At 56.1% G+C, this 11,628-nt stretch overlaps 2 protein-coding genes across 2 annotated transcripts in view; one reads left to right on the top strand and one right to left on the bottom strand.

Annotated features, from left to right (window-relative positions):
• GGA3 (golgi associated, gamma adaptin ear containing, ARF binding protein 3) overlaps positions 1-5,700 on the top strand; it is a 17,073-nt gene extending 11,373 nt beyond the window's left edge. Inside the window, exons 4-16 of the mRNA XM_012554900.2 lie at positions 2-58; positions 326-429; positions 580-660; positions 1,055-1,192; positions 1,684-1,765; positions 2,572-2,688; positions 2,957-3,202; positions 3,563-3,633; positions 3,947-4,263; positions 4,458-4,666; positions 4,963-5,132; positions 5,221-5,331; positions 5,584-5,700. Of these exons, the coding sequence (XP_012410354.1) occupies positions 2-58; positions 326-429; positions 580-660; positions 1,055-1,192; positions 1,684-1,765; positions 2,572-2,688; positions 2,957-3,202; positions 3,563-3,633; positions 3,947-4,263; positions 4,458-4,666; positions 4,963-5,132; positions 5,221-5,331; positions 5,584-5,694 (1,814 nt within the window). The 3' untranslated portion in view covers positions 5,695-5,700. The remainder of the gene's footprint in view (position 1; positions 59-325; positions 430-579; positions 661-1,054; positions 1,193-1,683; positions 1,766-2,571; positions 2,689-2,956; positions 3,203-3,562; positions 3,634-3,946; positions 4,264-4,457; positions 4,667-4,962; positions 5,133-5,220; positions 5,332-5,583) is intronic.
• A 913-nt stretch (positions 5,701-6,613) lies between these two features.
• NUP85 (nucleoporin 85) overlaps positions 6,614-11,628 on the bottom strand; it is a 14,073-nt gene continuing 9,058 nt past the window's right edge. Inside the window, exons 11-16 of the mRNA XM_023729425.1 lie at positions 11,361-11,590; positions 10,478-10,595; positions 10,296-10,396; positions 8,710-8,861; positions 8,302-8,403; positions 6,614-7,933 (exon numbers count right to left, since the gene is read on the bottom strand). Of these exons, the coding sequence (XP_023585193.1) occupies positions 7,832-7,933; positions 8,302-8,403; positions 8,710-8,861; positions 10,296-10,396; positions 10,478-10,595; positions 11,361-11,590 (805 nt within the window). The 3' untranslated portion in view covers positions 6,614-7,831. The remainder of the gene's footprint in view (positions 7,934-8,301; positions 8,404-8,709; positions 8,862-10,295; positions 10,397-10,477; positions 10,596-11,360; positions 11,591-11,628) is intronic.

Consider the following 11,628-nt stretch of genomic DNA (forward strand, 5'->3'; position numbering starts at 1 on the left):
CTGGCCCTGCCGGAAGAATCAAAGATCAAGGATGCCTACCACATGCTGAAGAGACAAGGTGCGTGTCTGCCTCCCTTCCGCCTGCAAGCAGACCTCGGAGGCTGCCCAGGGCAGGGAGAGCTAAGGGAGGTTTCAGGCCCCCAGGCTTCCTCTCTCCCTCCCTCCCTCCCTCAGAGAAATGGCATGTATCACAGGAGAAGGCCTCGCCGGGGTTCTGATGGGGACAGCTGCCCTGTCCCCTGCTGGTCCTGCTCACAGGGCTGGGTCCCCTTGGCATGTGCCGGGCCAGCCTGAGGCTGAGTGAGTACGGTCTGTCTCCTTTCAGGCATCGTGCACTCTGACCCCACGATTCCTGCTGACAGGACACTCATCCCCTCCCCACCCCCTCGTCCCAAAAACCCCGTGTTTGATGATGAAGAGAAGTCCAAGGTAAAGTACGCCCCAGGCTGGGGTTCTCAGGTGAGGGTGGCAGCAAGGGGTGGACGTGGTCTTGCTCAGCACCGCTGGTATCTGGTCTCTCTGTGGTCTCCTGGGTGGGGGCTCCCTCTTCCCCTCACCTTTGGTACCCTCCTCTTCCAGCTTTTAGCCAAGTTGTTGAAGAGCAAAAACCCCGATGACCTGCAGGAGGCCAACAAGCTCATCAAGTCCATGGTGAAGGAAGTGAGTGCCGGGCTCACAGGGTGTGGGGGAGGCACCTGGAGCCAGAGGCAGAAGTCTCTTCCACTGGGTGTCACACCTGTTTGTTCTCCCCTGGAGAGGCCAGAGGACGGGAGGAAAAACGTAGCTTCTGGGAGAGAATGGGATAGAGAAGCAGGAGTTGATGGAGCCCAGTTTGGGTGGGGGGTGGGAAATGGTTTTTTGGAAGAGAGAAAGTTCACATGAGTCAGAGGCACGTGGATCCGAAGAACCGTGCCATCAGCAGGAGCTGCCAGTGGGGTTTGGCCTTGGCACTCTCGTGCTGTGGTAAGGGGCCATCCTGGCCTGTGGGCTTCTGGGTGGACGTCAGAAGACCAGTGTTGCTGAGCTTTCTCCTTGCTCCTCTCCGATGGTGCAGGATGAGGCCCGGATCCAGAAGGTGACTAAGCGTCTGCACACTTTGGAAGAGGTCAACAACAATGTCAGACTGCTCAACGAGATGCTGCTTCACTACAGCAAAGAGGACTCTTCAGAGGCCGACAAGGAGCTCATGCAGGTAGGCCTGCCGTCTGGAGAGGAGCCGGCCTCGCAGGCGCGCTGCTCTGCCACTGAGGACCCGCGCTGTTGAGCCTGGCTGTGCGCTCGGAACTCATTACCTTACTGATCTGCAGGGCAGCCAGGCACACAGATGGTAGCGTCCCCATTTAATGAGAGGTAATGTGCCCCAGGTGGCAGGGCTGGGGTGTGAACCCATCTGCGACTCCAGAGACATACCTTTGGTGCTTGCCCAGCCTCTGCCGCCCCCCAGGCTTAGGCCTTCTCTGCTGCACCTCAGGCCAGTGTCAGGCAGAGACGCCTCCCCTCACTCGCCCCAGCGCCCTTGGGGTCCCAGTCGTGTAGTCGGGGTGCAGTGTGGTGGAGGCTGACAAGCCCTGCCATAGCTGACTGCAGGACTTAGGGAGCCCTGGCCTGTCTGGGCCTGAGCACTGAATGAGCTGACCGCGAAGGGCCTTCGTCGTTCTGACTTTCAGATCTGGTCTCTTACAGGAGCTGTTTGATCGGTGTGAGAACAAGAGGCGGACGTTATTCAAACTAGCCAGTGAGACAGAGGACAATGACAACAGTTTGGGTGAGTGACAAGGAAAAGTGGTTGGGAAAGATGACTCAGGAATTTGGGTGTGTGTGGAGGAAGGAGCCCTGGTGGCGCAGTGGTTAAGTGCTCGGCTGGTACCTGAGAGGTTGGCAGGTCGAACCCGCCAGCTGCTCCGTGGGAGGCTGCTTCTGTGAAGATTACAGCCTTGGCCACTGTTACTGAACGTTTTTGATCAAAGATTCTATCGAAGAATCCTGATCAAAAGGAAGAAAATGCAGAACAGAATTTAAAATTCTCGTGGACTCCAGACTTCAGAGCCATAGAGGCTGGATGAACCCCATGAAACGATTGCCCAGAGATAAACTTTAAACCTTAAACTAAAAATATCCTGAAGTCTTCTTAAAACCAAATTGTTTAGCGTAACTAGTAAAGAATGTCTGCCTTGAGCTTTGTGTTCTTTTGAGGACTATTCATATGGGATCCAATTGACAACTACTAGAAGGAGTAGATAGGAACTTGAGAGGGCGGTGAGTTAATGGGGGAGGAACAATTTGGAAAAGGAGGGAGAGAATGGTTGCACAACCTGAAGAACGAAATCAATGTCACCAAATTGCACACGTAGAAACTGTTGAATTGGTGTGTGTTCTACTGTGTATATTCTCAGAAATAATAATTTTAAAAAAGATTACAGCCTTGGAAATCCTATGGGGCAGTTCTGCTTTGTCCTGTAGGGTCAATAGCTATGAGTTGGAATCGACTTGATGGCAGTGGGTTTGGTTTAGGTTTTGTGGTGGTGGGAGTTGTCCCAGCCAGGAGTGAGGGTTTTCTCTGTTCGTCTCTAGGGGACATCCTGCAGGCCAGTGACAACCTCTCCCGGGTCATCAACTCTTATAAAACAATTATCCAAGGGCAGGTCGTCAATGGGGAGGTGGCCACCTCAGCCCCACCCGGCCCAGAAGGTAAAATGTTCTGATTCCCCGTTCTGGGCCCCTCCAGACCAGCCCCAGCTCTCCATCAGCCACTGGTGCAAGCTGACCAGCGTCATCCCCAGGGGATTCCAGGCCATTCCCAGGGGTCCTCGGCTTCCTGGAGGCCAGGGGATGTGGAAAGGGCTCATCCCGTCTGCCTTCTCCAGCTGGCTTTCCGTGGCCCTTGGCGGCACTGCGTCCTGCCACCCAGCCGCTTGGGGCCCCTAATTCCTCCCGTCGCTCTTCATCTGCCATCCAGGAAACACGCACACCAGTAGCCACGGCACGCTCATCGACCTGGCTGAGTCCGACACGCCGGGCAGCTCGCCCCCAGTGCTGGCGCCCATACCCGTGCCACCCACATCGGGCATCCCTGTCCTCCCGCCACCCCCTCAGACCACGGGCCCCCTGCACAGCTGCTCGTCCAGCCAGGCCGAGGCCCCACCTGAGACCAGCGGCACCAGCAATGCCCTCTCCCTGCTGGACGAGGAGCTGCTCTGCTTGGGTGAGGTCCCCTGGGGGCCTCTGGGGGAGGAGAGGCTCTGTGTGCCCCTCAGTAGGGAGGGGGCTTCAGGTGCAGGGAGAGTCGTCCACGTTCAGGGTCCTGGAGGCTGAGATTCTCACGTCCTTCCTATGGGGACTGTCTTCACAGGGGGCACTAGGGGCTGTGTGTCATGTACTCTACCCCTTCTCCCGGGTGCTCCTCACAGCAGTGGAAGGACAGACAGAACCCATTCTCCCTGGAGGCTGCCTGGAGAACCGCCCCCCTTCATGCTCCCTTTTACCCACTGATGGCACTTTTGTTCGTGGCCCTTCCTCAGGCAAGGGGGGCATGTCTCATCACCATGTCCCTCTCTGTCCTCAGGCCTCACTGACCCGGCTCCCAGCGTTCCTCCAAAAGACACAGCTGGAAATAGCCAGTGGCACCTGTTCCAGGTAGGGCTGCGGTGAGGGCGACATCACCAAGGTACTTGAGGACCTTGACGCACTCTTTGCTGCCCCGTTAGCTGAAGCCTGCACTGTGCCTACCTTCTGAGGCACTCTGTGCTAGCTGTGGGGGGGCTCTGAGCACACCTCAGTGCCTTTCTCAGGCCGTGTTCTTGGGGGACTCCTCACCCCGTGCACAGTCATCGGGCACAGCTTCAGTGCCCCAGAGGAGGAGGGCCAGTGGTCGGAGTGCCGCAGTCCCATGCCTGGCAGCTGACCCCCTAGGGCCCTGTATTCGCCCACCCTTCTCTTCTCCCGACAGAATGAACAGGCTGACCTGGACTTCTTTGGCCCCAAGCCGGGCCCTGCTAGCCACGGCTCTGTAGACGGCTCTCCCTTCCAGCCCGCAGCCCCACCTGCCAGCAGCTCCCAGGCACCACCGCTGTCCCCCTTCCCGGCTCCTATCGTCCCGGCCAGCGTTCCTGCTCCCAGTCCAGGCTCCTTGTTCTCCACTGGACTGGCCACAGCTCCAGACCCAAAGGCTGAGCTGGCAACCCCCGGGTACCATGGCTCAGCCCTGGGTGACAGCGCCCCGCACCACCTGGACGCACTTGACCAGCTTCTGGAGGAGGCCAGAGTGTAATGCAGGGGAAGAGATAGGCTGGGTGCGGGTTAGGCCTGGGCCTTGGCACAAGGAAGGGGCCGCCTGTGGGGGGAGTGACTCTTCTGGCCTGATCAGGTGGCTGGAATCTGGCTAGGGGCCAGGGCCTTGGTGAGGGGTTGGCCCGGCAGCTTGGCTTGCTCTCTGACTGGCCTCCTGTCCTCCTTCCTAGGTCCTCAGGCTTGGTGAAGCCCATCTCCTCCAGCTTCTTCCCTGGGGCCGCACCCTCCCCTCTCCTCACCACCGCCGCCTTGGCCAGACCACTGCTGCCCTTCCCCGCGGTACCCGGCAGCCCCCTCCTCCAGCCCCAGGGCAGCCCCCCAAAGGGGCCCGAGCTTTCCCTGGCCAGCGTCCACGTCCCCCTGGAGTCTATCGAGCCTAGTAGGTGCTGGAGGTGGGGGGAAGGTGGAGCCCAGTGGGCAGCTCTGGGGGAGGTGTAAGGTGGGGACGTAGGCCCTTCTTCGGGGGTCCGTTAGTGTCAGGCTCCACCCTGCTGCCCCAGCTTTACTGCTTCTAGCTGCTTGGCCCCAGGATCCCCTGATAAGGGTCCTTCCCAGACCCCTAGGGGAACCACGGAAGGAAGTGGAGCCTCCCAGCAGCACTAGGCTGGACTGTTCACCCAGAGCCTTTGGATTCCTCGATCCTTTCCTCCTACACCACATGCCGCCTTCTTGCAGGCAGTGCCCTCCCCGTGACAGCCTATGACAAGAACGGCTTCCGCATCCTCTTCCACTTCGCTAAGGAGTGCCCGCCAGGGCGGCCTGACGTGCTGGTGGTGGTGGTGTCCATGCTGAACACGGCTCCCCTGCCCATCAGGGGCATCATGCTGCAGGCCGCCGTGCCCAAGGTACCTCCCCGCTGCCTAGGCCTCTGTGGCCACCCCAGCCATAGCGAGCTCCACCTCAAAGGAGCTTCTCTGCCCTCCTTGTCTTTAGTCCATGAAAGTGAAGCTGCAGCCACCCTCAGGGACGGAGCTCTCCCCTTTCAGCCCCACCCAGCCCCCTGCTGCCATCACCCAGGTCATGCTGCTGGCCAATCCGCTGAAGGTGAGCCCACCCAAGGTTAGGACCTTGGCACCCAGCCCCGGCCCTGCCTCCACCCTGGCCGCTCCCTCCACAGGGGCAGCATTATGACACTGCAGTGGGAACACGCATTCTCCCCCCCACCCCCCAAGGCCGGGCTGAACAAGGGTTGGGGCAGGAGCAGTGCCATCCCTCTAGCACAGAAAGCAAGGGCTGTGAGAGGGTGTCCTGCTGTGGGGCCACAGGCCGGGCCTCATGGGCTCCCCTCTGTCGCAGGAGAAGGTGCGTCTTCGGTATAGGCTGACCTTCGCCCTGGGGGAGCAGCTGAGCACAGAGGTGGGCGAGGTGGACCAGTTCCCTCCTGTGGAGCGGTGGGGCAGCCTATGACCCCGGAGGACACTGGCATCTCCGCTGGGAAGCCCAGGAGGCTGCCCGCACCAGGTGGCACTGGGAGCATCTGCCCACATCCTGACTGCAGTCCTGTAGCTGATGTGGGACCAGCCCCGGGCGCCGAGCTGCTGCTGTCACGATGATCTTCTTTGGCCCCTAAGAGGACCTGTTTTTATTACTTGTGTGACTTGAAGTGGCCATAGTGTCAGGGGTAGGAAGTAGCCCCTGACTCACCTACTGTCCTGGACCCAGGCCCAAGGCTTTGAGGAGGTCCCCCCACTTTTACCAGCATCCCCAGATGCTATGGGGGGGAAGTCTCTAGAGAGAGACTGATGGGCCCCCCTCGAGAACCCTGTCCTTGCACCCATGCAGAGGCGTGGCCTGAGAGGCTGCCTCCGCCCTGTTACTGTTCTGTGCTTCCCAAATCCTCTGGCTGGTTTTCCCTGCTGGCAGTGCCAGCCCCCACCTCCAGCAGGTGGGCCCCTAGCACAGAGCCAGGAATCAGTGTGCTGTGGAATCTCCCAGTCTGCCGTGGTGGGCAGCATTATCCTGGAATGGATACCGAAGGACAGCACAGCCTGGAATAACAGGTTGTATGCGTTTGTCTCCAGCAGTGGCAGGCTGTGTCCTGTGGACACCACAGCAGACATGGAACCCAGCCTGGTAGAAACAGAACCTGGCCTTGTACCTAAACTAGGGCTAGGAAAGAAAGTGAAGACAAGCCCCCGGCGTTTTCCCCGGAAGCAGCCCCTCAGCTTCTGAGAAGAGTGTGCCCTGCCCTGGACCAGGCCGCCCTGCTCACTACCTCTTGCTTGGCAAGGCATAGACTGCTGGGCTGCCTTCACGTCTGAGGACAGCCCCGCCGCCCCCTGCGTCCCCTCCCACCTCACGGCGTTGATGTGTAGCATCTACAGCTGTACACAGGGCCTTGGGCTCAGGCACCTTGCACTAGACTTAGTCCTTTCGTCTTAATTAGAGGGTTCCCCAGAAGGCCCAATGACCCCTAGCTGCTAAGGGCACTGTCAATGGGATGCTGGGTCTGGAGGTGTGAGATTTGGGGCAGACCCTATTGCTTCAACAGTGCTCAGCCCCAGGTAGCTTACCCCAGCTGTTCTGGTGGATGCAGGCCTGGGCGAGTGACTCCAGGCCAGCAGGAAGTAGAACCACCAGCTGACGGGCTGGGGAAAAGCAAGTGGCTTATCTGAGCTCAGCTGAACCAGCTCAGAGCCATCCCATCTGAGACTCCTGGGGAAAAATGGAGTAAGCCACAGTCCCTGTCCCCTCCTGGCTCCTTCCCAGGCTTCTTTACTCCATGTCAAGAGGTCATCCAGCCCCTCACTCTCTTCAGCAAGCAGGTTTCACTGCTTCATTGCGACAGGTCAAGTGAATCAATTTCACTACTTAGGGAATAAGTAGGAGCTTTCCAGAGGCCAGATGCTGCAGCCCTGGGAAGACCTGGGGGGGGGGCGGTTACTCTGGAACTTTACCTTTATAATAAGCTTTAGACATTAAAAATTATTTATGAGCATCCCTCATTACTATCGAGGTCACTGCTTCCTGGCAAACAGCTGTACTGGAGATACCAACTCTGCTGCCCTTGTTTTGCTGTATGTTAAATAAAATCATGTTCCCCCTACTTGGAATCCTTCTACTGTAGGCACCATCCACCCTGGGGGAGAAGGGGCCCGGTGCCACCTGTGGCTTCCAAAGGGAGAGCTGGGGATAGGTGTGCTGGAATTGCCTGGTTTTTGTTGAAAGTATAGGTTCCTGGACCTTTTTTTAAAAAAAAATAATAATAATAATCATCCAGAGATTTGACAAGTGTTCAGAAGATTCTGAGGTGAGGCCAGATTTCAGAAGCATCAGTGAACCACCCAGGCTCTTGCTCAAGTTTCGAATCACAAGCAGGAGGGCACAACATGCTATTCTGGGGGTGGCTTCTGAGGATGTAAGGAAGTCAGTTGCATTTTCTTAATTTTTTCTCTCAGCTACAGAGTGGATACAGACACAAACGCCCTGGCTGGACTCTGGACGGACTTGCCTTGTATTTGCAAAAGAGAATGTTTATTCTTTTAAGAATGTATATACACACTGTCATACAAAGATGCCACGCTGGAGCAGCTCTTGGCTGGCCTCAGGAACCTTCCAAGGAGCCTTCTTTGATAATTGCCCGAGCAAGGTTTCGTGCAAGAGCCAGTCTCAGCATTTCCACCTTGGTGGTCTCTATGTCGTCATCCTAGAAGCAAGTAGTCAGCGTGAGGCCCAGTAGGAAGTACTTTACAACTAAGGTAGGCTCTGTCTAGTCCAGAGGTAGATAGGGAAAAATAACTGCCAGTAAGTTCTCAACATAAGAGAAAGCAGTATGCAAAGGACCACTGCAAACAGGTCCTCTCCGATCTACAGGAAGGAAGAAGGATAGAGACCAGAACAGTAGCAACACCCCCATTTTCTCCTTAAAGAAGCCAGTGTGTCACACTTACAGGCTAAGAGCCAAGAGGCAGATAAGTCTGTCAGGGGCTGGCCAGTGTTCTGGGAGGGAGAGGAAGCCTGAGATGGATGGAGCCTTCCCCGTCTCCCCTTTGGAGCCCAGAGAACTCAGATTACCTGGACTCCCTGGCCATCAGGCTCTCCATGCCCTGGTCTTCCTGCGGTCAAGTCCTCCAGACACCTCATCAGCTCATACGTCTGCTCCGCTGAAAAAATCACCTAGAGGAGAGCGGCGGATGTGGGCCAAGGCCCAAACTTGGGCATGCTCTTCCTCCTCCATCTTCTCTGCATGAAGCCTGGGAGAGCAGAGCAGCCTCCTCGGCTCACTCCAGCCCTTCCAGTCAGGCCCTGACTGAGCACTGTCAGTAGTCAGCTGTCTCAGTTCAAATGCGGTCTTTTTTTGGTGTGAATATTGGATTTCCTGAGTGGGTGCGATGGGCGGGGTGGGGAACACCGCCAGAACTAAGCACCACACTGGCAAGGCCTACAGAAACACAGAGAAGAACCTCGTGGATTCAGGGTTACCTGTTTGTGTTCCAAAAGGGGCAGAGCATCTGTTAGTAGGGTCATCCAGAAAGACCGGGGGGCAATCTGCGAGGTCATCAACGACAGGAGAAGAGAAGCGCCATCAACAAAGCGCTTCTCGCCATACAATCGGTGGAATTCACGGTACTTCCCTGTTGAGAACAGACAGCACCAGATCACCTCCACATGCCTGAGTGGCCCCCAGCTGACACCTACAGAAGCCACCCTGGCCCTAAACAAGAGAGACCACACCAGCCATACCACGAGCTGTCTGCAAGCCCACGAGCCAATGAGATGCAGGTCACAGAGGCTCAGCACGCACTCTGGAAAGCTCCACAGCCACGTGGGAAAACGCAGGCACCAGACAGCCTGTGAGTCAGGGATTATAACTGAACAGATCGTCTGCGAGTCCATACTGATGTAAGTGAATAAATGGGGAAGAAGGGAAAGCAGAACGGCAACTAGAACAGAAGGAACGTGGAGTAACAAACTCCTCAGTGGTTCCCAAACTAGGGGAGAGTCTAATGAAGACCGGCTACATGAACAAGCTCGAGGTGTCTCCGCACAGACTGTTAAAACAAGGGAGAAGCGCCCTTCACAGAAACGAGCTGTGATCAAAGCCAGCACCACCAACAGTGGGACACGCAGCACTGACCGGGGCAAGGCTGCTCTCAGTGGCACAAAACACAGAATCTGAATAGAATCATGAGGAGACGTCAGACCAGCCCCAAAACAGCGGGCCCAATGCTCCTAAAATATCAAGGTTAAGAGAAAGGCAGAGGCACTGACGAGACATGACAACGAAATACAATTCGTCACCCGGATCAGTTCCTGAGTAAAGGAGCCCAACTGTAAAGGATGTGACTGGGACAGGCGGTAACTGGAATTTGGAATGTGGATGAGCTCAGTGCATTGTGTCCATGTTAAGTCTCCTGAGTGTGACAACTGTAACATGCTTATATAAGAGAGCTGCCGTGTTCTTAGGAGATGCATGTGAAGGATTTACGGAGAAGGGGGAACAGTGTCTCCAACCTACTCTGAAACTGCTGCAATAAAAAAGATTGGCTGATAAGAGAATAAAATTACATGAGGCAAAACAGAAAATACCATAGTTTTATGCAAATAACACACATTCTACATTTGTTTGCCAATCGTGCCTTCACCCCAATAAGGTGTTTCCGTAAGTATGCTATGCTTATTTTTTTTTACAGCAGCATGTAAAAAAAACTGGCACAGCGGCACTTACAAAAATGCCTCGCAGGGGGAGAGTGCAGCTGGCAAACAAATGTAGAAAGTGTGCGTTATTTGCATAAAATACAGTAGTTAGTAAATCTGGGTAGTGCGTATATGCAATTTCCTTATTCCATATACTATTTTTGTAGTTTTTCTATAGGCCTTTACAGAAATCGGAAAACAAAATTTACCAAAAAATACGCTCTGCGGAGTCTGGTATGCAGGGTTCTAATGGTTTGGAGTTGGGGCTTAAGAAGAAGAAAATACTGGAGGAGCCTGGAAGGATCCCTCAAATCTTCATTAACTGTCCATCTGTGCCCACGTTCCAGGGTATGGCACCCAGAGAGACTCACCCAGGAACGTCAGTCGATCACTGAGCATCATGGCTGGCCCCAGGTTGTCGATGAGATCCAAATCGGAGAAGCAGCCTCGCTCACAGTAATCCCTGAGGAACCTGCAGGGCCCAGCCCAGGTGAGAGCAGAGCCGCAGGCGCAGGCCTGCCAGCCCCCCAGCCCCCTGGCGTGGCAAACCCACCTGTCTGACACCAGCGTGGCAAAGGCAGCATCTTTGGCTCGGATGCTCCAGGAGAGGGCTGAGCCCAGGCGATTGTTGCGGACAGCCTTCATGGCCAGGATCTTACAAATGCTGCGAACTTTGCCAGGGAGGAGAAAAGGCAAGCCCTTCACTCTACAATCTCTCCATTCCTAAACCTGCTGGGATCAGAGCGGGCCTTCCACAGCCCAGGCCCTGCGTGCTCCGAATATGGCTTGGCTGGCAGAATTGGGAACTTGGGTTTATAAATTCTCTCTCAGCTCTGCCAGCAGTATAACAACCCACCCCACAGGACTGGCTTCATGAGTGGATTTGATTTCCAGGGTGGTGAAAAGATCTTTATTTCATCCTTTTGGTCTTAAAAGCCATATATGGTTTCAGAGAATGTCATAAACATGTAGATGCCTCTGGAAGACCAGTAACTGAGGTTTTTATCATCCGGCAGCGAGGGGAGAGAAGGGCCAATCTTGTTCCCACCTGTGTCTTGGCCTGTGCTCTTCCTGAGCCCCTCAGAGCTGCCTCTCTGCCAAGTCAGGACAGGCACCCTCAGAGCTGACCCCAGACCTGACCTCTCTGAGTGACTATGAGAGAAGGGAGAAGTGGGTCAGAACCTTTTCTAACAGGCAGCTTGCTTGATTTCTTTTAGGTCACAGTGGACCCCTAGCCCTTGCATCTGTCCCTAAGACGTGTCCTGTGTCTTGGTTTCCCTCTCGGCACCCACTGCCTGGCTATGGGGCAGTCCCGGCCTCACTGTGGTCTGGTTGGTGAGGAGGCGCCTGGCTCAGTCGTGAGCACAGCGCTCGGCTTCAGAGGTTCCCCGCCCGCCACACCTGGCAGAGGGCATGCTGGGAGCAGGCCAGCTCACCTTGTTCAGTCATCTGCCGCTGCTCACAGATCCGCAGCACCTTGAGAGCTTTCTGCTCCGTGTTGAGAGGGATCCGCTCAATGTGCAGCTCCAAGGAGACTCGGCCCAGCTCAGGACAGTGGTCAAAGTAGTCCACCCCCAGCTGCCACAGGCTGCAAAGGTGGAGGACAGGCCTGAGGGGCTGGAGGCCCGGGGGCCACCCTGGCAGCTTTGGGGGCTGGCACTGGAAGCTGCTCCTCCCCTGCCCCTCTGTAGCCTTCAGGGGCCT

Source organism: Trichechus manatus, unplaced genomic scaffold (genome assembly GCF_000243295.1).
Source record: "Trichechus manatus latirostris isolate Lorelei unplaced genomic scaffold, TriManLat1.0 scaffold00028, whole genome shotgun sequence".
Lineage (NCBI taxonomy): Eukaryota > Metazoa > Chordata > Mammalia > Sirenia > Trichechidae > Trichechus > Trichechus manatus.